Source organism: Lepidochelys kempii, chromosome 18 (assembly GCF_965140265.1).
Source record: "Lepidochelys kempii isolate rLepKem1 chromosome 18, rLepKem1.hap2, whole genome shotgun sequence".
In the NCBI taxonomy this organism is placed as follows: domain Eukaryota; kingdom Metazoa; phylum Chordata; order Testudines; family Cheloniidae; genus Lepidochelys; species Lepidochelys kempii.
In genome coordinates this window covers 18,301,479-18,327,273 of record NC_133273.1, presented here as the reverse complement: position 1 = coordinate 18,327,273, position 25,795 = coordinate 18,301,479, and the positions used below count along the sequence as shown (strand labels likewise).

At 47.0% G+C, this 25,795-nt stretch overlaps 1 protein-coding gene across 4 annotated transcripts in view; it reads left to right on the top strand.

The window, feature by feature from the left end:
- The window catches only part of LOC140900196 (uncharacterized), a 72,250-nt gene that overhangs the window by 4,466 nt on the left and 41,989 nt on the right, over positions 1-25,795 (top strand). For 3 of the 4 annotated variants that reach the window (XM_073317042.1, XM_073317041.1, XM_073317039.1), the window contains exons 2-4: positions 14,512-14,586; positions 18,465-18,514; positions 22,046-22,099. In XM_073317042.1, coding sequence (XP_073173143.1) covers positions 14,512-14,586; positions 18,465-18,514; positions 22,046-22,099 — 179 coding nt within the window. The remainder of the gene's footprint in view (positions 1-14,511; positions 14,587-18,464; positions 18,515-22,045; positions 22,100-25,795) is intronic. The other variant, XM_073317040.1, reaches the window with a different exon arrangement.

The following is a 25,795-nucleotide window of genomic DNA, read 5'->3' as shown; positions in this document are numbered from 1 at the left end:
CAGGTAGCTGAGGACATGAAACAACTTGTCATAGGAAAAGATACACCAAGGTTAACAGCAGAGTCAGGAAGGTGTGAGGGAGCTCAGACCTGTCCCCATCAACACAGTTCACGTATGTTAGTATTTCTAAGCAAATCCTCCTGCTCAGGGGAATGTGTGTAATGGCAGGAAATGATTAGGAAAATTAGCTCTCATTTAATTTTTGTTCAAGTCCATTCTTTTCAGAAGCTCAGGGCTTTGTATTTTAGTTTGCTTGGCAGCATGTGACACTGCTTTAGCCCTGCAATTCTGGCTAAACTCCAGCTCTGTTAATTACACTCCGACCTCCTTAAATACCCTGCTGTAATTTCAACTGGCTACAGAGTTCTTCACTTCCTGCCCTAGGCTGCTATGTAAAACTGCTCTGCTCTGTTAAACAGCTGCTGTATTCCACCTCAGAGATGGGTGAAGTGATCCTTCAGTACAGGACTTACTTCCCGGTTTGTGCAAAACTTAATCCAAGTTTACAAGGTTCTGATAGCTTTGTGTGAAAGGTGGTATGGAAGGCAACGTTTTGTCCTTCTCATTGGCTGCAGGGAAGGCTTACCTCGCTTTTAATGTACCTGGCCCCGGGAGTCAGGAGATAGGGGGTTGTGTTTGGCTCTGCCACAGAGTTCCTGTGTGATCTGGAGCTTGTCATTGCCTAGAGATGGCCCTAATTTGTGAAGTGCGGATTAGGATTTTCGGATCTGGGTTTCGGTTCAAGTTTGTCATTACATATAGCTGCTCCATGCCTCAGTTTCCCCATTTGCATCATGGAGATAGTAGCACCTCATACCTTTATGGGGCTGTCAGAGCAGACCTATGCTGCACAAAGGATGTGGCTGAGTGAACACTTGTGTATTGCAGAACACATGCAAGTATCTCTTTTGACATGAAACTTCCCTTGCATGGTGCACCATGCACTTCTTTCTGCTGCAGTTCTTAACAGCACCGTGTTATTTAACCAGAGTCGGGGGCGTTTGGTCTTGTCTGGGCTTGGCAGCTGTTCCCACTGTTAGGAGGTGGTTTTGAAGTGACACATAAAGAGGGCTTCTGATTCTAGGTTTTAACCAGTTAAACACTAATAAAATACCCTTGATTTAAAAATGTGTTTATCCAATAAACAGTAGAAATACTTACTTGTATCTAAGGGGTTGTTTACATGGAGCAGTAATATGGATTTCGGGGGTGTGATTTTTAAAGCGCACAAACATGTGCATTAATTGGTCCATGTAGACCTTGCTGGTGTGCACTAGAGGTACTCTAGTGCGCTTTAATGTAGTGCTGTTTGAAAGAGTAGTATGTTAAAGCGTACTAGGGATCATTACGAGAGATTACTCATTACAGTATATACTACTGTAATGGGCAATGTATATAATATTACATGACTATACAAAGAGAGAGCCTCGAAAACCCCCGATTCTGGACATCTACATAAAACTCAAGAATTGCTAAAAAATAATCTCCCAAAGATGAAATGAATAACCCCCAAAAACAGAAGCCCTACATATAAACAAGCCCATGTGGCAGGAGTTTGTAATGACTGTGTCCAATATTGACCTCTCGGGTTAATGCATCTTGATGATCCCTTGCTTATGTCTTGAAACTATCAGTGTTCTTGGAAACTAGTGCCGTTGACTGAAATGCTCTCATGCAAAGTACCCAGAGGGGAAATTTCCTCCTCCCGCATGGCTGCTCATGCAAATGTAATGAACTTCAGTGTGAAAGTGTGAATCAAAGGGATCCTAAAAACCAACAGTGCCATTTCTTGCCAGTCTTCCAGGCATCTTCGTTGCTAGCCAAAGCAGCCACACCTTCTTACTGCTGGAACACCATGTCCAATCTCCCACGCCACCAGAGAGTTACCACCATCCCTGGCTGTGTCCCGGCTTAATTTAGACTGGGAGCTCCTTGTGGCAAATGAGAAACTTACAAAGAAGGCTAGTGCAGAGAGGGCCTCTGGAAGGTGGCTGACCTTCAGATGACAGAGTGTCATTGACTGAAGCTCCTTCATATGTGTCTGTGTGCTGACTTTGGCTTGGAGCGAGCAGGGCAGGGAAAACCCCCAGGGTGACCTCTCGCTGAGCAAATGGCTGGATAAGTGCTTCTAAAAATATAGTTGTCATTGAAGACTTGCGAGTGCTGTGCTCGTGTTCCGGCTGGCTGAGCCACTCCAACAGAGGGGGGCCTGCGTTGAAGGATGATTTCAGGTCCTCAGGATGGAAAGTTAAACAGCAGTTCCTGGCCTGAGTTTTATGAAGAGCCTGTTGAAAACTGAAAGGGGATGTGAGAAAACCTGGATTTGTGCTGGAAATGGCCCACCTTAATTATGCACATTGTAGGGAGAATGGTCACTTTGGATGAGCTATTACCGGCAGGATAGTGAGTTTGTGTGTGTGGTTTTTGGGAGGGGGGTGAGGGGGTGAGAGAACCTGGATTTGTGCAGGAAATGGCCCAACTTTATTATCATGCACATTGTGTAAAGAGTTGTCACTTTGGATGGGCTATCACCAGCAGGAGAGTGAATTTGTGTGGGGGGGTGGAGGGTGAGAAAACCTGGATTTGTGCTGGAAATGGCCCACCTGATGATCACTTTAGATAAGCTATTACCAGCAGGACAGTGGGGTGGGAGGAGGTATTTTTTCATATTCTCTGTGTATAAATAAAGTCTGCTGCAGTTTCCACGGCATGCATCCGATGAAGTGAGCTGTAGCTCACGAAAGCTCATGCTCAAATAAATTGGTTAGTCTCTAAGGTGCCACAAGTACTCCTTTTCTTTTTGCGAATACAGACTAACACGGCTGTTACTCTGAAACCTGAAAGGATCACTCTCTCTCCTCCCCCTTCCCCTTCAAATGTACAGTTTTTTCAGGAACCAAACTGACAATCAAGCAGCTGTGACTGAGAACTTTAACCCCTCCTGATCCCAGTACTGACAATCCCAAGTGTTCAAACATCAGGAGCCGGGCCCAAAAAACTACAGGATTGGCTTGACAATCATGACAAGTTTTATGCTGTTTTTCTTTGTCTTTGGGTTTCTGAACCTTGAGGTTGCACTCTGGTCATGCTTTCAAGTTTTTCCCTGTAACCATGAGAGCTAGGAACTTTAAAAATGAGCTGAGATTCTCACCTAATCATCTGAATCCAGGAGCTGGGGCTTTAAAAAAAAAACCACCAGATAAAGAATCATAGAAATGTCAGGCTGGAAGGGACCTTGAGAAGTCATCAACTCCAGCTCCCCTGCACTGAGGCAGGACCAAATAAACCTAGACCATCCCTGACAGGGGTTTGTCCAACCTGTTCTTGAAAATCTCCAATGACGGGGATTCCACAGCCTCCCTTGGAAGCCTAGTTCACGGGTTATAAAACCTGCAGGGGAACGATTTAAAAAAGAACCAAGCATTTCCCTTGTTCTCAGAGTTGGCTTAGATTCTAGGCCACAATAGACCTGACAGCATCCTGGCAGAATGGACAATGCCTTTATTTTTAGTAGAATCTCGATGCACCAGCCGAGACCAGGTCCCTATTGTGCTGGGCATTGTAATGCACGGAATAAGAGACAGTCCCTGCCCTAAAGAGCTTACAGTCTAAATAGACCAGATGGCCAAAGAGAGAATTATTATTCCTATTACATAGCAGGGGAATTGAGGTACAGAGAGATTAAGTGTTAAATGTTGTCCTGAGCACTGTAGTTAGGTTGACCCCCCACCCCCACCCCCCATGGAGATCTGGCTAGGGGAATGGAGGGATTCTTCAGTTGACCTAGGTGCTGCCTCTCGGAGAGCAGGATTACCTACCTCGATTTAAAAAAAACTCCTTCTGTCGCTACAGGGGTTACGGGGGCCCAGCTGCAGCACTGTAGCCGTGCTGCTGTTGTGTAGACAGAACTGAGACGTGACTTACCTCCCCCTTGAGGATGTTGCGAATCTGTATGCATTACACTGTAGGTGCTACAAAAGGGCCAGGTTAATAGAAGGGACCATGTGATCATCTGGTCTGATGTCTGGTCTAATGAAGATCAGCGAATTTCACTCAGTGATTTCTGCTTCGAGTCCCTAACTCCTGGTTGTGCTCGAGCACATCTTTTAGAAAGGCCTCCAGTCTTGATTTCAGGACTTCCGAATTGTAGGTTAAGCTCATGTCCGTATAATAGAGCCGTGTGTGTGCGTATGTACACTCCCCTGTGGGTGTATAAAATAGCATACACAGACGTGTACGTAACCCTAGTTTGAAGCTTAGCGCAATTGGGTGGCTGCACAATAATATTTTAGACACCGTCAAAGCATTCCTAGCATTTCCTCTGATTCGGAGTCCCTGCTGCCACGCGTCCTGCATCCATGGGATCCTGGCACTGAGCATGCCGTGTGTATGGGAGGCTTTTGGAGGAGGCGGGGGAGGGCAGTAATTGTTTTTGCCTGCTGCCGAGTGATCAAGCAGATGATGATGTGACAGCCTTTCAAGATTGATTATAGACATCTGGGGATTTTGGCTGCGGCCCGTGTAATGTGTTGCAAGGTTTCAGTGAGGGATGGTCGTGTGTGTGCAAAAGGACCCAGCTGTGAAAGGATTTTCTTTGGAAGCAGCTGTTTTATCCCCTCTGCCACCCAGTCACAGCCCAGCACCATGCCCCAGCCTGGACAAGTCTCCTTTCTGGAAGCAGGAGGTATCAGCAAACCAGGGAGAGCTCTTGGGGAGCTTTCAGATTTCAAACTGGATTAAAATCATCATCCATCAGGAGGTTTCTCTGGCACTTTATCTGTCATGTGGCTGATACACAAAACAATCCTTCGCTTTCCCTCCGGGTTACCGCAGTGCACAGCATAGATGTTCTTTTGTGCATGTAATGGGAGAGCAAGCTGGCTGGCCCATTTATCCTCAGTGGGTTGTGTCTGCTTTAGGACCAATTAGTGGGTCGGGGAGGGGGTGGGTGGGAGGAAGCATTCGTCTGGCTGTCTCCTGCGTGTGGCTGACACAGTTTCAGAGCAGCTGACCTGGGAGGCACTGGGCAGCTTGAGTCTTGCAGTGGACTCAGGTGGGAGCTGTTTCAGACTTGCTACAGAGAGGAAGCATGTGATTTGGCTGGCCAAAGAAAAACAAACTCCCAGGCTTCCTAGCTGAGGCACCAAAGCAGGCCTCCGTCATGATAGAATCATAGAATATCAGAGTTGGAAGGGACCTCAGGAGGTCATCTAGTCCAACCCCCTGCTCAAAGCAGGACCAGTCCCCAGTTTTTGCCCCAGATCCGTAAATGGCCCCCTCAAGGATTGAACTCACAACCTTGGGTTTAGCAGGCCAATGCTCAAACCACTGAGGAGCATCCCCTTTGCAAACCTCCAGCCCAAGCAGCTTGTTTGCTGATGCTACAGCACAGGGCAACGTATAAGAACCTGGAAAGAGAACTAGTTTGTATCCAAAATCTGGGCACTTTTAATGCAACAGTGATTTGCTTATTGTGCATACATAGCAACTCGTCGCACCTTGAATGTTCCAAAGCATTTTACAAATTGGGGTCTCTGTAGAAATAATAATGCATCTAGGGATCTTTTCCCCTGCTACTTAAATGCAGCCGCCTGTGGTGTTGAATGCAATAGCTGCATGATCAGTTGGGAATAGTCTCAATTAAAAGTACAGAGGGTGGCTGCTTGCTTTTTTTTTAAGGTAGAAGGTCAAATTGGAATCACTCAGACCGCAAAAGCTAGCCCCCACCTGTTGTGAAAAGTCTTTACTGATCACACCTGGCTGGAACATTTTACCTCTAGATGTGCAGTGCTCCCCCAACGCCATGCCGGTTTGGTGCCCACGCAGAGTTCGTCCTGTCAATTCACCGACACCCACTTTGTGCTGCACCCAGGATTTCCGTAGCGTCCTCCCAATCCAATTATTGGCCTGGCCTTGCTTAGCCTTAGAGATCTGGTAGGGTTGCAAATTCTCATAGCCCTGAAGTAAGCCCTGGATATCCAATCAAATGCGGTGTCTGTGCGCTGGCCTGTTTCCACTGGAATCCTCAGTTCAAATCCTATCTTGGGCCAAAAGTTCAAATAAACTTGGTTTCCCTGGTCATGCCCAAAACCCCGATGGTGCGGCCTGTCCTCTTCAGTGGGAGGGGACTGAGGATTGGAGCAGCAGTCGGTGCTGCTGTCGGTCAGTAGAAGCTTGTGCAATGCAAGGCTCAAGTCCGCACTCTTGAGCCTCATTTTTAAGACAATCCCACTTGGGATACAGTGGGCCCATAGAAGATTGATTGAGCAGCATGGCTTGTCTTCTGGACAGGAAATACTTCCCGCCACCCGGTTCCTTCTGCCTCTGGGCACACTTGCATGGCTCTCTCACCCTCTTTTGTCATGCTGTACCTTCCTTTCTAGGAGTGTTTTTCCCCCACAAGAATTGTTGTCCAAATCAACCCTATTTTAAAATGGTTTAGAGCAGACTGTGATGAAAACAGCCTTTTCTGTCGAAATCAGGTTTTGGCGATCCTTTTCCCACTAGCTCTAGTTCCGAGCATGTCTCTGGCCAGGGGTCTACTGTCACACCCTCGATTTCCCCTCCAGTCTCTCTCCCTTGGCCATTCCTCGAGGGTTCTCAGAAATGTTCAGCATTGGCCTACCTTTGCTCCCGTTGCCGTGCAAAAGTCCTGTTCGCTCCAGCGGGAGCAGAATTGGGCCGGTGCTGAGTGCTGCTGAGACGCCCACCCAGGATTTGCCCTTTGCTGTTATGAACTTGCCGTTATTGCTAACAGAGTTTTTAAGACTGCGCTTTTGGTTTCCCATCCTGCCCTTTAATGTTCCATCAAACCTAATTGCCACGAGCGTTTGATCTTATTCATCGATATAAGGCGGGTTGGGGGAGGATCGACAGAGCCTTTAAAGACTTCGTTGCCGACATGAAATCACTCACTAGACAGATGTTCTTAGGAGCTGAAACTCTTTCCAGCTAAATGCAGGTAGAGATCGAAGTCTCTTTTACTAGGTTAAACTGATGACTTGGACCACCTGAACACTGCGACTGCTGCTCTGTTTGGGCGGCTTTTCCTTCGAGGAGCCGTGGCTTGGGCTTGGATGGTCACAAGCTACCGGGTGCTGTGCTGTCTGTTTCCCGGGGCAGTGAGGGGTGAGTGGCAGTGGGAGGGAGCCGATTGATCCTTTCTGCGCCTCAGTTGGGCTGCTCCTGCTCCCAAGTCTCATCCAGCTCCCTTTTCCGCCGTCACTTTACAAAGAAATCTCTTAGCACTTCGGCATGTTACTGCAGCCCAGCTGTACGGAGTGACTGTACGTTAACAAACTTCCTCAGTGTTTGCCCGAGGACATAACGTGTGGTTGACCCCCTCCAGAACTGGCAACTCCAGGCTATTTGTGCGCAAAACCTGCTCCCTTTAATTTGATCGCTATTCACCTGGCCCAGACTGGATGCTGTGACTTAGGGGAGAGCAGGGGGAGGGCTCTGTCCCACTAGTGAGTCATCTAGTCCCATGTTTCATTCCATGATGGGGAGACAATACGATGGAGATGAGGATGGGAAGAAATAGAAACCATTTGCCCACTCGTCACAGACACAACTGCAGTCATTTGTTTTTGTTTATGAACATTTGGGGTCTCCAAACACCTGTTTGAAGGACCCCAGAACACTTGCAAAACCCACTATATGGGATTTCACGTCCATATTACAAAACCTCCCTTTCGGCTTTTGAGCCAGCTCCTCAACCAAAAAGCCCTTGCAAAAGGCCCAGCTCTCTTCTTATCCCACTGCTTCTCCTTTTGGGGATGATACCTGTTGGATTTAAGATAACTGGAGCTGCATGTTAATTCAACCTCTTTGCTTCACCTGCTTTGAAGTGAGACCTTCACTCCCTTTGAGGAACGGATTCCTCTGTTGAAATGCTGTCCAGTGATGTCCTCAGAGCTATATTTTATGAGGAATCATAGTAGATACCTCTATGGCCAATTTATTGGAGGGAAGGGGATTGTTTTTCTTTTTCACTAGTGGCAGAATTACATGACCCTCTGTGGATAACCTCCAGCACCTGCCATGTTCTGACGCGATTATGTGAGGTCAGAGTGCAGTAGGGTTGGCACATAAGAACGGCTACACTGGGTCAGACCAAAGGTCCATCTAGCCCAGTATCCTGTCTTCCGACAGTGGCTAATGCCAGGTGCCCCAGAGGGAATGAACAGAACAGGGCAATTATCAAGTGATCCATCCCCTGTCGCCCATTCCCAGCTTCTGGCAAACAGAGGCTAGGGACACCTTTCTAATTGCTGGTAACCGAACCCCTGAGGCCCCACCCTGCCCCGCCTCTTCCCAGAAGGCTCTACCCCCATCACTCGCTGGGTCGTCTCAAGGAGCCTGCCTTCACGTAGGAGGTGGCCCCGGCTGAGCAGGGGCTGCCATGGGTTAATGACCTAGCACTGCCCCACGGTAACTGGACTTTTGGTTTGGGTGCTATTTAGGGTTGCCAGGTCCCCTTTTCGAAAACCGAGCACCTGGCAACCCAAAATGGCACCCAGACACAGAAGCTAAAAACTGGACAGGTGGCAACCCTAGAGTGCAGAGATATTTTGCTTAGAAGGGATGCAACAGTGACTGTGATTATGATTGTGAAGGGCTCTTTGTCACCACAGTCCATGTGCACAAAGGGTGCTTCAGGGTCTCGGGGACTCTGTACCATTGACTGGCTGACAAATAGCATGTGACGTATATACTCCATACATAGCATCCTTCAGAAAGCCATGGCTGTCCTGGAGTGTCTGTCAAACAGAGCAACTAATCCTCTAATACCATAGTGCACATTTCACCATCCCTGAAAGCGGGAATGCTCTCCAGGGTACCCAGGGACAGAGCTGCCAGCAGCCTTTCTGCAAACTCACTGGCAGGGTGGGGCCTTGCTTGTACAGCGGGCTGCTCCCTCTGGTACACTCTGGCTCTTGTTTTATTACTGGCACCAGCTCATTGGTTCCCCGGAGGCAAATCTCTGACTTTGAAACCTCGCTTGGCCAATGGGTCACCCTCAAGCGTGACCTAGAACTGAAAGGGCTCAGTGCGGAGAAATCTTCTCCACATCCTCAAATGCCTCTTCTATGGAGTTAATATCCATTGTAGAGAACTTCTTAAACCATCTAACAGAATTAAATGGAAAATTCTCCTTCTGCTTCAGAATTTGATAAATCCGTCTGCAAATTCTATAGGAAGATTATCTTTCTTTCTTGAATTCTCGAAGCGTTTTCCATAATTCATTGATTGGCTGTCATTCTGAAGGATCCTTCACAAGTTTAAACAAATGGAGATAGACACTGAGTTGGTGTAAATGTCATAGCTAAATCAGAAGGGTTATTAAAAGTTATACCAGCCAAGGATGTGCCCCTTAGTGAGCTAAGTGATTCTTAGACACACATTCGTCTCTGGGGTAGAACAAAGCAATTGTTCAAATGGTGCACGGCAGCACTACGCAACAGTCTAGGACAGGAAGTGAAGATGCCTGTATCCAGTAGAAACTGCAAGTGGCCCTGATAGTAGGTGGAACCTCTACATGCTACCGTAGAACAAGTGTTAAGATTCAGGTTTCAGAGGAGCAGCCGTGTTAGTCTGTATTCGCAACAAGAAAAGGAGTCCTTGTGGCACCTTACAGACTAACCAATTTATCTGAGCATAAACTTTTGTGAGCTACAGCTCACTTCATCCAATGGAGATGAAATATTCGTTCAGACCAGAAATGTGCAAAGAGTGAAGCAGCAGCAAGATGGTTGTGACAATGACATGATTTTACAAAGGCCTCGTATCTGATGGCCTGCCAGGCCACACTGGCTGGAGGTATACGAATGCCTTCAACACCAATAAACTTTAGGTCTGGGTTTGTGATCACAAAAGAGCACTGTTAATGCAACCTTACCTGGTCCAGTATATTTTATAAATGGAATAGCCCCAAAATGCCTGATCGTCTGGTAAGACTGCCATGGAAAGTTCACTAGCCTAAGTGCAAAAACCTACTGGATATTTTGTTCACTGGTCTTCTAAAAAATAAAAATAAAAAAGGCTAATGGCCCCAAGCAAGGGGGTAATTCAGCCGTCCCTTTATCTGGCGCACACAACCTGCAAGTTCTTGGAAGATAAAGACAATTCAAGTTGCTAGGTTAGGGTGGAGCAGCTCAGAATGGCTGGGTCTTGGAGCCAGCACAACATGCTGGAACAGAGCCTAAATTCTGGGGATGTTTACTCCCAGGATTGGAGCAGCTTAAAAGAACCTGTCAAGCTGTGGTGGTTTTTTAAAAAGTTCCATCGCCTTTTATATCCCCTTGTGGGCTGGTAAACAATGGGCTGGAATGTGGTCCCTTCCCATTCAGCGGTACAGGGGATGGGATTCATAAACAGCAGCCTTGTGGTTTTTTGCTGGAAGCTTCTTGCAGAGAAATACAGTTGAGCTTCTCAGGTAACTGCATGCACCAGCCCTATGGTGAGCCCTGGGCTCACATGCTAGCTGGTGATCCGTGGAACCTCCTTTTAAAAATCACTGTCTGATATTTTTTTTTAAATTTTTTTTCTTTCTTCCTCAAATACGTGGACAATCCTGTCCGACCCAAAGTGTCTCTAGCACTAAGAACAACATTTGCATTCTGTGTGGATTTAAAATACATACATATGCGCCACCCAAATCTGCTGCTGTTGCTTCTACAGTGTCTTAGAGCCAGGTCTAAGTGAGGATGAGTTGCACCAATGAAGTAGTGAACTCTGGGAGAATGGGTCCTCCATGTTGTGACACGGCACCCTAGTGCTTGTTCTCTGGTATGTTAAAATTCGTCCACCGTGTTTTGCCTCATATCAGCTGAACAAGAGACCCTATAAATGTGTCTGCACAGCATCAGCCAGGTATAAAGAGAGACTTCTGCAGGCACTGGGTCTGGGAGGCAGGGAAGCGCTTTACGGCAAAGTAAGGCGGAGTTGGGTTAAGAGACTGGCTTGGCTCAGACAGCAGGACTGTGACAGAGCTGGGACTAGTACCCCGGAGTCCCGGCTCTTACTGTTGTGTCCTCCGTACTCCTTCCCTTTGACTCTTCCAGAAAAACAACTGAAATTGGTTTGGAGTAGCAGTGAGTGAGTGAAATTGACTTGAGTAAATCAAATCAGTGAATGCTATTACTTTGTATAGTCCCCCTTTTCTGACCCTAACCATGCTTGACGCACATATTGTTCCACTTGACGCCCGTTCGGATTGCCACGCTCTGTGTGTCTGGGGAGGGTTACATGGTTTGCTGAATTGCTGGCTGCGTTTCAGTGCTGGGTGGCATGATCCCTGTCTAGCTTGAAAAGCTCCTTGGGATGGTTCGGGTTGACAGGGGCAGAAGGGGTGTGTGTGTGTGTAAGGTGTGAACTGAAGCATTCTGTGAACTGAAGAGTGGCCTTGGTAACTTATTACAGAGTGGGACTTGGTTACGGGTCCCATCAGAAGAATAGAAGGATTGTATAGCTCCTTTAAATATAATCCTGCTTTAAAGGAGAAGGAATCCCTTTCTAACCCCAATAAAAAACCGCTGCGAGCTTCTCAATATTAGAGGGAGACTCCTGATTCTCCTCACTGGAAGGGGTGAGCAATGGGGTGTGTATAACGGTTGTTTGTGGTGCATTTGAATCAAAGCCATACCAGCTTGATTTTTTTTTTTAGGGCCAAATCCTCAGCTGGCGTAAATCAGTGTAGCTCTTTTGACTTCAATGGAGCAACATTGATCTACACTGGCTAGGGATCTGGCTCCTCAGAATCTAGATGTGCTTCTCAAAGTAGCATTAGGTTTGTTCCACTCTGGCCTCCCCAGTGCGACAGCCATTTCCAAGTCCCCAATTCTCCATGCAGCAAAGAAGCAGCAGCACGGGATCAGCCGTGGGGGAGGCTCGGTGCTCTCAGCCTATAGGAGAAGAGCTTTGAGAAAGGGAAAGTGTTGCCTAGCCAGTAGCCCAGGGGTGGGCAAACTATGGCCTGAGCTGTTTTAAGCCAGTCTGTGAGCTCCCGCTGGGGAGCGAGGTCTGGGGCTTGCCCCACTCCGGTGCTCCAGACGAGGTGCTGGGTCGGGGGCTGCACCATGTGGCTCCTGGAAGCAGCCGCATGGCCCCGCTCTAAGGATCAGGGGCCGCTCCACGCATAGGAGCCGGAGAAGGGACATGCCACTGCTTCCGGGAGCCGCTTGAGGTAAGTGCCACTTGGAGCCTGCACCCCTGAGCCTCTCCCCATGCCCCAACCCCCTGCCCCAGCCCTGATCCCCCTCCTGCTCCCCAAACCCCTCAATCCCAGCATGGAGCACCCTCCTACACTCCAAACCTCTCATCCCCAGCCTCACCCCAGAGCCCGCACCCCCTCCCCAACCCCAATTTTGTGAGCATTCAGGCCCACCATGCAATTTCTATTCCCCAATGTGGCCCTCAGGCCAAAAAGTTTGCCCACCCCTGCAGTAGCCCATACCTCCTGTAGGGGCCCACAGTGGGGGATATGATGCTCCCAGGAGAAGAGGTCATTTTCGGTAGAGCTGGTCAGGAACCTTTTGATGAAACATTTGTGTTGGAAAATGCCAATTCGTCACAATAGAAACATTCCGTGGAAATGTATCAATTTTGATGAAATTTTCTCAAGTCCAGGGTGGAATTTTGGGGGAAGGGAGAGACACACGGAATAGCCAGGAGCCCAGTGGTTCAGCTCAAGTCTCTGCTCTCCCTGATTCGGAGCAGAACCTGGATCTCCCACATCCCGGGTGAGTGCTATAACCACCAGGGTATTGGCCACTGTGTACTGGGTCGGGTTCTCTCTCTCTCTCTTCTGTTTTAACGGCAAATTTCAAAGGTCTCACTTGCATTGTGAAGTGAAATGCGACCAATGCCAAAACCTCAGCCCTGGTGAAATAGGGACTAGTCTGGCTGTCTGTCTGGTTTGCCACTCGCTCTGGGCTTTTCTCGAGGGAGACTGTGGACCCCCCTCTGCGAACTGCTTCTAAGCTCAGTCCTCTTGGGAAGGATTTTCTGTCTTCCTGGCATTTCCCCAGCATGCAGGCCCTCCTGGCAGAATTATCTCCGGAGATGTACAGTACTCTGCAGCCAGCCTCCTTTGTTTCTACAGCATGTCAGAATGGCTCCTGCGTGTAATTTACACGGGAGCCAAGCTTGGCTGTGCATCGCAGGGCGGTTGTTACACTTGTCTGTCTGTAGCCTTCCCCTTAAGCTTTATCCTCCACAATGGCCCATGTCCTGCACTGACATCCAGGGGTTCAGTGTTTTAAAGGCTTTCTCAGCGGTTCGGGTAAGTCTCGTGAACTTGTCCTCGCTAAGCCCTTATTTTTAAGGCAATGGCCGTGAGCATTTGAGTGGAGGGTTGGGCAGGTTTGAGTCTCTCGCTGTCCCAAATATGGAAGCGTAGCCCTCCCAGGTGGTTAGAGAAGGAAACCAGCGTCTTTCTCTTCCCTGATTCGCCCACTGACTTGCCCTGTGGCCTCGCGCCAGTTGCTTCCGCTCTTTGTGCTTCCGCCTTCCCCTCTGTAAAACGGGGATGGCAAAACTTAGCCACCTCCATAAGGTGATCTGAAATCCTGGGCTCGCAGGGCTACTCAAGGGCAAAGTGTAATAACCTTCCGTAGCCCCCTAGGACGTTGTTGTTAGTGCAACATCAACTCCCTCTGCCTCTGCACAGAAGTCTCCCAGGCCCTTGGATAGTGCTGATCTTGGGGCCTTTTGGGAGTGTGTGAGAGAATCTTGTATTGTAGGGATTGTCTCTTTCAGGCTTCAGGATGAATTCCTGCTCCATCCCTCCCTTCCCATGAAGAACAATAGAAACAACCAGGGGACAAAGACTCAATTAGAGGCTGTTCTCGTGCCCCAGGAACATCTTTCCAGTTCTGTGCCTTCTTGAAAAAGTGCTTGCACCTGTCTCTGTGAGCAGAGGCTCCATAAATCCTTTCTCCTTCCCTGCCTGCGGGAGTGCAGCCGTGCTGAGCAGCCCCATCAATAAGAACTGCCCTTAGCCAGAGATGTGACTCAGCAATCTGTACCGAGCTGGTTCGCCATGGGCTGTTTAACCCTACAGAGCTGCTGATGCATAACCAGCTTTGGCCCCCCAGTGGGTTAGTAACTCCACCGTGATGCAGTCCCAGCACTAAATGGAGCATTGAGCCCGGTTTTTGCTCCATTTGGCCCTTCTTCTTTGTTCTGAAGTGTAATTTACACGGGAGCCAAGGTTGGCTGTGCAGCGCAGGGCGGGGGCCTTGTTGGTACACCTGAGCCACCGTGGGCTAATTGTCCAGAAAGTCAGGGCCTGTTGTCTCCTAGTCATGAAATAGGAAGGGGGAGTTAGAAGGAGGAAAGACCTGTTGGCTCAAGTCCACTCCCCCTCTCTGCATGATGCTCTGTCCCACTGCAGGGGACGCTCAGGATACACACTTGTACTCCGTGGCTATGGGGAGCAAATGCAGGGGAATGCATAATTGTTTGGCTGGTTTATGTCATGCTTTCCCTTTCTCTTCGCGTCCCTAGTTGTGTATGAGCACAGATCCCGGCTTGAACGATCCCTGCAGAAAGAGCGAGGGGAACACAAGAAGACTAAAGAAGGTGAGTCTCTTGCACAGGCATAGCAGAGGTCGGCAGCAACTCAAATAGTCTCGCTAGGGAATAACGCACAGCACCTAGAGTAATTTCCACCTTCATAGCACTGTTCAAAGGTTAATGAATCCTCCCAACATCCTCATGAGGCGGTAGGTGGGAATTATCCCTGCTTGACACATGGGGAAACTGAGGCAGAATGGTTAGTGACTCACCTGAGGCCACAAAGGGAGGAGGTGGTGTGAGATCAGGGATTGGAACTCTGGAGTTAATGGCTCCTACTCCTGTATTTAGTCCCTGTCTAAACAATCCGTCTGTCTAGGCTCTTGCATTGACACCTGTGACGTAACGTCTGAGTTCCACAAACCTGTTAACTAAACCCAGCACTGGACCGTGCCTCTTCTTTTTAAATGCGTAAACTTTACATCAAGGTGAACTAGCTTGGTCAGTTTCACAAAAATCAATACAGCCATTACAGGTTCAGTGTTTGCAAGGTGCTCTGAAGATGTGCAGCTGCCTAGTGCTTCTTAATAATAATAATTAATAATAGCATTATTGCCAGCTCTTCGTTCTTGACATTGGCTACAGATTGTAAAACCTCCCATTAGCTTGAAATCCAGAGATGAACATGTCTATTTTTAAGACCGCGAAATTGAATAGGAAATAAGACGTGAACGGGCTAAAGCCTGTATCTCATAGCTCTGAATGCTGGATGGCAGATCACGTTAGCCCTGAATGTTGCTGGCAATTTAACAGCTTGGTTTGTATCTTCAAAGCTGCTATGTGGAGAAATACGTCTATCCCTTTTGGTCTCATTCCTAAGCTCCCTGCATTTCTGGAAACGTTGACATGTATCAGCCAAGTTTGTCATGAGTCTGTGGATAAATAGTTGACTCAAATGTTGAATGTCTGTCTTCTAATATTTAGATTTCTTTCATAGTTTGTCAGCGTTGCTCTAGGAAATGAGGCGACTGCCAAAGGGATTGCTGCAGAGCGTGCATGGACTCTGAATGGCTCCGGGCTGTGTGCATTTTGGCTCTAAGAACGCTGAGGAGCTTTTCTCCATGACTGGATCCAGTAGACCATTTATTTCAAGCAAACATAGCATTGGATGCTCGTGAAGTGAAGGACGAGTAGCACTGTCTTCAGTTAGCTTTCACCACACACGGCCCAATGTCCTGACCAGCTGTATGCTCTGCAATTACTCTGCAGGAGGGTAGCCCCCTCTTGGGAAGCCTTATATAGCAAACCATGTAGTGGTTTGGTGACTGGGCACAAGGACGTTGGCACGGTTACTCTACCAGGATCTGCGAGGCCAATGCATTAATTCCCTGTACCCATCCCTTCCCAGGGGGGTTTGATTACCATTCTTTGTGTTGTGGTAGCACCTGGGAGTCCCGTCCTTGCACCAGGACCCCATCGTGCCAGGTGCTGTACAGACATAGATCCAACAGATGGTCCCTGCCCCAAAGAGCTTGTGCACTGAGCTGATGTGCTGCTGTGCCATTTAAATGGAGGGTGGCAAGTCTGTACGATATTGGGCTACAGTTTGCTCGGCATTTTGGGGGGTAAAATGTAAAGCTTCACCCCCAGCGCATCCGTGCAGAGTGGTATGTGCTTGTCTCCCAGTGACACAGCAGTTAGCGTCAGTTCTGTTTCTCTGAAGCTTCTAAGGAAGTTGGGGGCGTAAGTTTCATAGAGCCATTACCTAGCCTAACCAAATACCATAGCCTCTTGCCTGACCAAGATTTGGACCCCTTTGCACTCTACGTGACAAACTTACAATCTAAATAAATAAAGGTGGGTGAAGGGAAACTGAGGCACCACGTCAGGAAATGACTAGTCGCAGCAGGTCATTCACAGGAAATAGAACCCAGGTCTCCTGATTCCCAGTTCAGTGCCTTATCCCCTAGGCCACTCTGCCTCCTGGCAGTAGTGATTTACACAGCCTTCTTGGGAGTAAGAGCACAGAGAAGGATTCTTGGAGGGGCTGCTCTCGCAGTGGCAAGGAGAAATCTGAGGCACACTGGTGCTCCCAAAGGTATCACCCCTTTGTTTGTTGCTTCCTAGGAGCTCACTTCTGATCTCACTGTGGCCCTGATGACTAAGCTGGGCAAGGGAGGGAATCTCTGGCTTTAGAACTGATTGAACAAAGCATGGGTGCTCCTGGCCCTGTGCTGGTCTCTGCAAGCCGACCAATGTGTTATGGGGTTTAACTATTCTGTGTTAACTCCTGCTCCCGTGACGTGGTACCGTCAGCAACGAGGGCTGGCACTGTCAGATCCTGGCTGTCTATGGGAGCTGCGTCTCTTCCCGCACTGACAGTCCTTTGGAGAATGCAGGGGAACCCTGGTGGTGGGAATTTGGGAGATGCATGAGAGCACCAATGCCACGTTCTTCATGAAAAGGCCCTTCTTATTTGTGTGTTTGATTCAGAGGGAGGAGCACGCAGGAAGACACCGAATAATTGAATCCCTTTCCCAATTCCAGTGACAGATCTACAATACTGTGATCAGATCTAGTTAGTACCGAGGTGGGGTGGGGAATTCACCTAACCTCCCATCCTAAGAAGAGGACGCAGTGTAGCAAATAAATGATACACCTTCATGAGGCTTGCAGGAGCCATTGGCTGGTGCAGACAGAACTGAATGCAGTGCTATTTATGCCTGTCTACTGGAGCTGGGTTGCACGTGGAAATGTGTGCATCTGGCTTTGCTGGACACTTCTTTACATCGAAGCATCAACCAGGCAGCTTAATTAGAGGCCCAAGCACTGGGATATCGGGGGATGCTGCAGAGCAGGACAACAATGAGGTGGTTATGTGTTGTCCCCAGACTGGACTAGTGGGGGATGCTGCAGATCAGGATTGATGGACATTGCTCGAAGCAGGCAAGGGGACACAAGCCCGGAATAGCAGCTTGGTGCTGTAGGGCCCCATTGAGGTGCAGTGACGGAGCGGAGCGGGCCCTGAAGGGAGGTGAGCAGTCATGGGAGTTTGAGGAGGCCAGAGATAGCAACTGGGTCCCTTGCTTGGCATAAGCAATGAAGCCTCAGGAAAGGACAGGCCATCTTTTCAAAGGGCTTTCTGGATCTAATGCAGCTATACTTGTGTTTTCCTTAATCATAGACACTGTTATCTTCACGTTTTGCCTCTTGCGGTGGGTTAAGTTGAGTCTGTTTGAATCATTTTGTTATGATTTGTTTTATGGTAGAGCCTAGGGACCCCGATCAGTGCAATGACTTTTCCTGCCCTAAGGAATTGACAGTCCAGCCTTCCTATGTAAATCATGTCTGAGAGAGGATGAGATGGCCCAAGGTTCTCTTTGGACTCCTGGAGCCGGCTTTGGCTCACTGTGGCTAGTGCTCACCAGCCAGCCCTTGTGGAAATTTGTGTGCAGATAAATCGGTTTGCTGTAAAATACACTGCCTCCTCCACCTGTGTATGCTGCAGCTTGCCACTGATGTTTTCCTTCAAGCCCACCACCGTGCTGGGAGAAATGCCACCGTGTAGCTTTAAAATGTATTTCTTGCTAGCATCTTTCGTCTCGAAGGACCCCAAAGAATTGCGCAATCTTTGCACCTGCTGAAATGCAGCCATTCCTGGGGTGCAGAGTGGCAGCGATCTAGAACACTATACTGTATTGGGAAGAAGGGAAATTTTGGCCAGGACAGCAGGGCGGACAGGTTTAATGGAAAGTACTACACTGTCTTTGATCGCACAGAGCGGACAGGACCTCGGTGTTCTTTAAGTCTCTTAAAAGGTTCTGCATTCCATCTGGCTGGATCAGCCTTTTGCCTGGTTAGGCGTTTTTCTCCTTCTGAAAATTATAAAACAGATCCTTGTAAATTCCATCCAATTAAACACTCTCTTCTTTTTTCCTTTCTAGATTTTTTGGTGTATAAATTAGAAGCTCAAGAGGCACTCAACAAAGAGAAGGTAGGTACAGTATGTTCCTGTGTGTGTTTGAGAGAGGGAGATCCTTTCAATATTTCCACAGCTGCACACCAACATACATTGGGGATGATGCTGGCATTAGAGTTTTGGGCCAGTAGGTATCCCATCAGGATGAATCCTGGGTCACTTCATCATTAATGGTCTAAGGGCTTGTCCATGTGAATGTTTAGTTCCTGGCAAGCTGTGGTGTGAATCCATCCCACGCTAGCCTGCTGTGGACTAAGTGTTCATGTGGACCCTGCTGACTTGCGTTAACAGTTTGGGCTTGTCTACATGAGGGCATACAGAAAAATTAATCCAAATGAATTAAAGGTGTGCATTTGAACTGGATTAGTTAAACCTCATTAACACCTGTGTGAACCACTTCATTCAGAATTAAAGTGGCCTTAATTCAGTTTATTTGAATTCATTTCCAAAGTGAATTAAACTAAACTGAATTATTAAGGCCACCTTAATTCTCAATAACAGCATTCATATTGGGATTTAATGTGGTTTAACTAATTCACTTCAAATTCACATCTTTAGTTAATTCAGATTAATCTTCCTGGATGTTCCCATGTAGACAAGCCCAAACTGTTAACACGCATCAGCAGGGTCCATATGGCCAGTTAGTCCGCGACAGATTAGTGTGTAGTAGATTCACACCCCAGCTTGCTGTGAACTTGTCTATACAAACAATTAGTCTTATGTGAATAAGGGTCTATTTCAACTCAGTTGGGAAGGAGAAAAGAACTGTCTCTCTCTGGGGATGTTGCTAGCCCAAGTCCCTATTCTTGGTCCAGATCTGTAAATGGCAAACTGAGTGACTGGACTTCTAGCCTCCCTGGCATCATGGAGTCCTGCTCAGCTGCCTATTGGCAAAGGAAAGGCCAGTTGTCTTTGTATTGGACAGAATTCTATTCACCTGAGAAACTAAGCATAGGGACAGCCCAGAAGAGAGGAACTATACTGCAGGGAAGTTGTGGACACTGTCCCTGCGATGGAGGTAAATGGTTTCTCCTGGTCTGTGGGTGGGAGCGCGGCAGCAGAACTGAGTCAGGGGAGATCATGAGTAGCAACAACCTCTCCCCCTGCAGCCCCGTCCCAATGGGTGGTGGGTGTTTGTCACTAACAATGTGCATATTAAATTACCAGCTACCTGGTGCAGAGAGCCAGAGCAAAACAGTGCGTCTCGGGGGAGGGGGGGGGGGTTTACTGCCAACCCCCATCTGCTAAAAAGGGGGGTGTCTTTTTCCCCTCGGGGGTGGGGTGAGGGCATCTTTCAATGGAGATGGGAGTCCTTTGTCATCATATTCATAGCCCCTGACCCTTTGCAAAACAGAGAGCTTTGCATAAGTGTTGGCCGTTGTTCACTGCATGTGATGGTGTGTGACCAGCAGCAATGAAAGTGTCAGTGTTGCTGAATTCAGGCAGAACTTTATTACTCGAGTCCCTAGGGGCCCAGATAGCTCAGCGTTTGCATCTGATTTTCACAGGCTTCCTATTGTCTCTATTTATGGGGCTGAAATAATGCAAGATTGGTCCCATTCCAGGGTTTTCAGCCCCATAACTACTCTTTGTGGTGTTAAATCCCCTGACAGCTGGACGTGCAAATGCTAGAGCCCCTCTTCATTTATATCCTCACTGCAGTTTGCCAAGTGCCATGAATACAGCAGCACAGAAAACAAAGGGGAACCTTTATGGTTAAATAGTATATTCACTTGTAATGAAGAAGTTAATGGGGTGTACTGGTGAGATACTCCTGTGAATGTGAAGAGCATCTACAGTTACTGGGGAGAAAACGACAAGGAATCTTGATCCTCATGCTTCAGGGCTGGGGTCAGGAAGAAATACATCCCTAGGGTAACTCACTCACTTTAGATTATAGGACTTGTTACTCCTTCCCCGAAGCATCTGAAATTGGTCACTGCTGGAAACTGGGCGCCAGACTAGGTGGAACATTTAATCGGTTCCACTGTGACTGCTAAATACCACGCAGTAATGGAATTAGCATAGTGGATATACTTGCTGAAGAGACTGATGGCTATGCAGCTCCATAGCAATTGTGTCCCTGAAACTCATTTGGTGGTAATATTTTGGGTCCTATTGAATATGTAATTTGAGTTGTGGGTTAGAAGATTGCAACAACTATACACTGTGCTTAGTTCGCAATTCCATGGTGCTGCCTGTGATCTGTGCCGGGCTACTTAAAGCTGCCAAATACAGATCTGAGCAGAGATGCTTGTGAAAAGGCCACAATTCTGCATCTTGTTCACATCCTGCACCCTGCAAGCTCTGAGTTTTCACAGGGAAAAACAGAATCTGGGCCCTGCCTTCTGGGTCTTGGGCCTTGTCTGCACACTAACTGCACTGGTTTGATTAAAATCGAGTTGGTTTCAAGCAGTGCAAACCATTCTCTGGATACGTGGTTTATAACTGGTAGCTGTACCCATATCCAGGAGTTTAAACTGATGCAGTAAAACCAGCACAAAGATTGGTTTTTAGTTAAATTGGTGTAACTTTCACATGTAGGCGAGGCCTTAGGGTTTGTGTTGTCTGTCTCTCCCCTGCAGCTCATTAACAAGAGCCCTCATCCCAGTTCCCAGGGAATTCTCTCCTTTACAAAGCTCCTCCAGCCCATTTTGCTCGGGTGAGAATCACTAGTCAGCAAGAATTAGTCTGCATTTACACCAGAGGAATGAGAGCAGAATCCTGCCCCTTAATTAAAATTAATTTCCCTGTCTGCATCTCAGTGCGTGTGCTCGGGAGCCAGATTCTGATCTTACTTACACTGGTGTAACTCCATTGAAGTCAGTGGAGTTACTCCGGTTTTACACCACTGTGAGCGCAGAATATGACCCTTCATTTTCTTTAAACTGGAAAAAATTCCTTGAAACCAATATTTTTTTGTGAAACGGGTGGGTTCGATGAAACACCTGTGCTGAAAAATTTTTGGTTTAAAAAAAAAAAAAGCTTCCAGGTTGCTAAAATCTCTCATTTCAGTATTGTCAAACCAGAAAGTTCTGAGGGTTTTTTGGTCTCAAAACAACTTTTCACGTAGAAATGTAAGTAAATTTTGCACTAAAAAAATGAGTCAATATCAAAATGAAATGTTTCAAAATTATCAAAAAGAAACATTTTGCTTAACTCGGCCAAAGGGATGTTTTTGGATTTTTGGTTAACAAAATTTTCAAGCTTTCAAGTTTTTGTCCAATTTGTGATCGGATTTCTTTTTTTCTTTTTTTTTTAAATGTCAAGAAGTCTTATTGGACAGGAAAACTCTTTCCTGCCCAGACTAAACGAGTAGTTTAGTTATTTTAAACTAATCCATTCTAGCAGCACTCACTGAGAAGTGACCCTTCTTAGGCTAAATGGATACAACACTTAGTCTTATACAGGAGACCAAACATCATGGACGCTGACTTGCAGGTACTTTTAATGGTATGATTAAGTAGCCACACTGATGTTGATGTGTGGTTTTGATCTGCCTCTGTATCTTCTGCATTCTAATGTGTTTATGATATTTTGTTACAGCAAGATTCTATGAACAGATATGGGGCCCTCAGTTCACAGCATAAGATACTGAAGGTAAGTCAGTGCATGATTCCTCCTCTTTGACTGGTGAAAACTGTCTGTGCTGGGGTTATACCATGGATCTTGCCCTCCTATTGTGATCCAATAGGGGTCATGTTGGAAACAATGCAACAGTCATTTCCCCCTCGCTTTGAACCTCTCCGCCTTTCACAAAAGGTTTGACTAGCACACAGGTGCTGGGAGACTGTGCTGTCAAGTGGTTAGAGCGGCAGAACTGGGGACTCTTGGCTTGCAGTCCCATTTCTACCAGTGACTTACTGTATGATCTTGGGAAGTCCTTAATATCTGTACCTCTGCACAATGGGAATACTACAGGTATCACCAGAGCATGTTCAGGACTCTACCGGGGGCTGCGTGCCGAGTGAGGGGTGGAGCGGAAGCTCTTTGTCAGACAAATCTGGCTTTGCAGCGTCAGATGTGAGGGGGGGAAACACAAATTTCCACAAGTTTTTAGACAAAAATATTAAATGGGCCTTTTGTCAAAATTTTGCCCAAAAGAACCAAAATTGGAGGAGGGGGAATTGCACACAACACAGCAGGGCCTCCTGTGAAACAAGTTGCGTCTTGCACAGACCTGTGTGGGAGCAGATCTTGCCCAGGACAAATGTCCCATTGTCTTTTTCTACGCTTGGCTTGACCCTCTCCATCACTCCCCCCCTCCCATTCCACCTGGACCCTGGAACACTCTCTGCCTTCCTGTTTGAGAGGGGAGCATGTACAACTGATCCTTGGTGCTGTTACTGCACCTCCCATCCTCAGATTTCAACCTGCTTCACAAATGGGATACAGAATCCCTGCAAAGTAGACAATATCCCCCCTTCCACTGAGGGGAAACTGAGGCCCTCTTCTGGCTTCCTAGAGGAAAGGGCACGTATATGAGAGATGCCACCAGCTTGACTCAGGGGCTGCTGCCCCCTCTGTATCTGCGTGTGATAAACATTTGTAACAGGAAATGAGTCTCATGGGGGAAGGTGCAGGGCTTTCTCCACAAGTAGCAGAAGCCTGTGTCTGGATTCCTGTTGTCTCATCAGCGATGTGATTTCTCATCTCTTTGCATCTCGAGTGGAGACTGAATTTTTTTTTTTAAACGTTCATCAGAAGAATGCACATCGTCACCATTTACTGTCTGCAAAGGCAAAGAGCTGGATTCGAATGAAAGGGATTTTTAGACCAAGACCTCCTGACATTGCCATACACTGGGAACTTGCAATGAATGGCATTTTCCTAGCACTCGTGGTACAGGGCATGTATGATTTACCTCTTCATTTTTATCAACTGATATTTGCAGAGCTGCTTTGTAAGCCACAAGAGAACTGTTTATTTGGTAAAAAGAAAAGGAGGACTTGTGGCACCTTAGAGACTAACCAATTTATTTGAGCATAAGCATCCGATGAAGTGAGCTGTAGCTCACGAAAGCTTATGCTCTAATAAATTGGTTAAAGCTTTCGTGAGCTACAGCTCACTTCATCGGATGCTTATGCTCAAATAAATTGGTTAGTCTCTAAGGTGCCACAAGTACTCCTTTTCTTTTTGCGAATACAGACTAACACAGCTGTTACTCTGAAACCTGTTTATTTTGTAATGCATGTTTCCAGATGCTGACCAGAATTAAAATTGCAGCTGGCAGAGAGGTCTCAGGCACTGCACACCCTCTGAGCAGGAAAGTGAATATGGAGGTCTTATGCTGTATTCTACATGGCGCAGATCAGTGATTCTCAACCTCTCCAAGACTAGATGTCTTTCTAAAAGATATACTCTTGCTCAGCTGCAATTTGAAGGGCTTGATGTAGGGAACACTGAATGAAGTTTTATGATAGATCCGTAATACATCTTAAATACTTTATGGCTTCCATTACCATCATATCTGAGCACTTCACAACACCTCTCTGAAGTAGGAATGGATTAGCCCCCTCCCCCCTCCCCTTTTTTTACATGTGGGAAACTGAGGCACAGAAAAACTAAGTGAGTTTCCCCAGGTCACACAGGAAGTCTGTGGCAGGACTGGGAATTGAACCCTGGCTGCCAGCTAGTGCTCTAACCATTGGACCATCCTTCCCATAGGTCAGATCTTTAAAATCAGTCTTTGGTCAGCAACCCAAAAACTGAGCACAAAACTTGCTCTGCAACCCAATATGTTTAAAATAAATAAATAAGAAAAATTGATCCAAGGCTAATGAAGTATCAGTGTAATTTAATTCAAGATGCATCTCTTCACGAATTCCTTTTTAAATTAAATTTAATAAAAATTAATAGTAAAAATTTAGTTTTATATTAAGTCAATCAATTATTTTAATGTAAGAAAGTAATCTAAAACTATATTTGGCTGAAATCACATTAAAAAGGGACCTATGTGAGTCCACTGTGAAATGTATTAGAGAAGGATTGCAGCTAAAAGTGCTAATTAATTCTCATTAATGTGAAATGTGAGCTTGCTTGCAGTACATCACTTTCTCTGTTCTTGGTGCAATGCACTATTCAGTGTGTTCTCAACCCGGTGCGTGGCCATTCCACAGCATAGAGGAGTCTGTTATAGTTCTCAGTTACTAGACTTTCTCTCAAATTGTAGAGTGTCATGACTCAATTCCTGCTCACAACCAGGACGGTGGTGGTCATGCTTCTTCAACAAGTGGCATTGGGTCATTCTCCAGATTTAAATTTGTTCCTGTAATTTTGTCTATAGGAATTTGGCGAACCTGAAGCCGAAAGCAGTGGTCAGACCTTCTGTCTCTGGCTCCAAACTTGCCACTGGCTTCTATCTCTCTTGCTGAGTTTATGCTCGATGCCTTTTTCCACACATTGGAGCATGTCCTCCTCACTCATGCAGTTGCTTTTAGATTCATAGACTTTAAGGTCAGAAGAGACCATTATGATCGTCTAGTCTGACCTCCTGCACAACGCAGGCCATGGAATCTCACCCACCAGCTCCTGTAACAAACCCCTAACTTATGTCTGAGCTGTTGAAGTCCTCAAATCGTGGTTTAAAGACTTTGAGGTGCAGAGAATCCTCCAGAAGCTATGGACGCTTCAACCCTGTTGGAGCTATTGAGGGACCCACTTCCAGGCTCTCCTGTGACTTGAGAAGTGCTCCTGCGCTCATAAAATGAACCATGTGCCGTGTATGCCAGACTTCTGGCTTGGTACACTGCAGTGTGTGAATACTCGGTGTACTTGTAAAGGGTAGAATGGCAGCCAAGACTCCTGGCTTCTCTCCCTGACATTGACTGAGGTCTCAGGCAAGTTATTTAACCTCGCTGCCTCACTTTCTCTGTTTCTTGATGTTTCCCACTTTTGAGTTACAAACCTTTTTAAACCATTAAGTTTGCTCTAAGCAGAATATTTTTCCTGAGGCTGATTTGTGGCTGACCAATCCCCTGGAGCATATAAGTTTAAATTGCTTTGGACCCCTAGTAAGCCTTGTGTTCACAAACCATTACAGTTCTTTGTAGCTTATTTTTAAAATGGCAGGCTGGGAAAGATGCTCCTGTGATGAAGGAGCTGGACAACGGGTATGTCTACACTGCAAAAAAAAATGTGTTTTTCACTCAGCTTAACTCAGGTTAAAATAGCAGTAAGGACACAGCAGCTCGGGTTAAAGCCCGTAGAGCAGCCTGGGGCTCAACATGAGCAGCTAATCCTGGTTAAACGCCAAGTTGCCATCTCTTCACTGCTATTTTAACTCAAGTTCGCTAA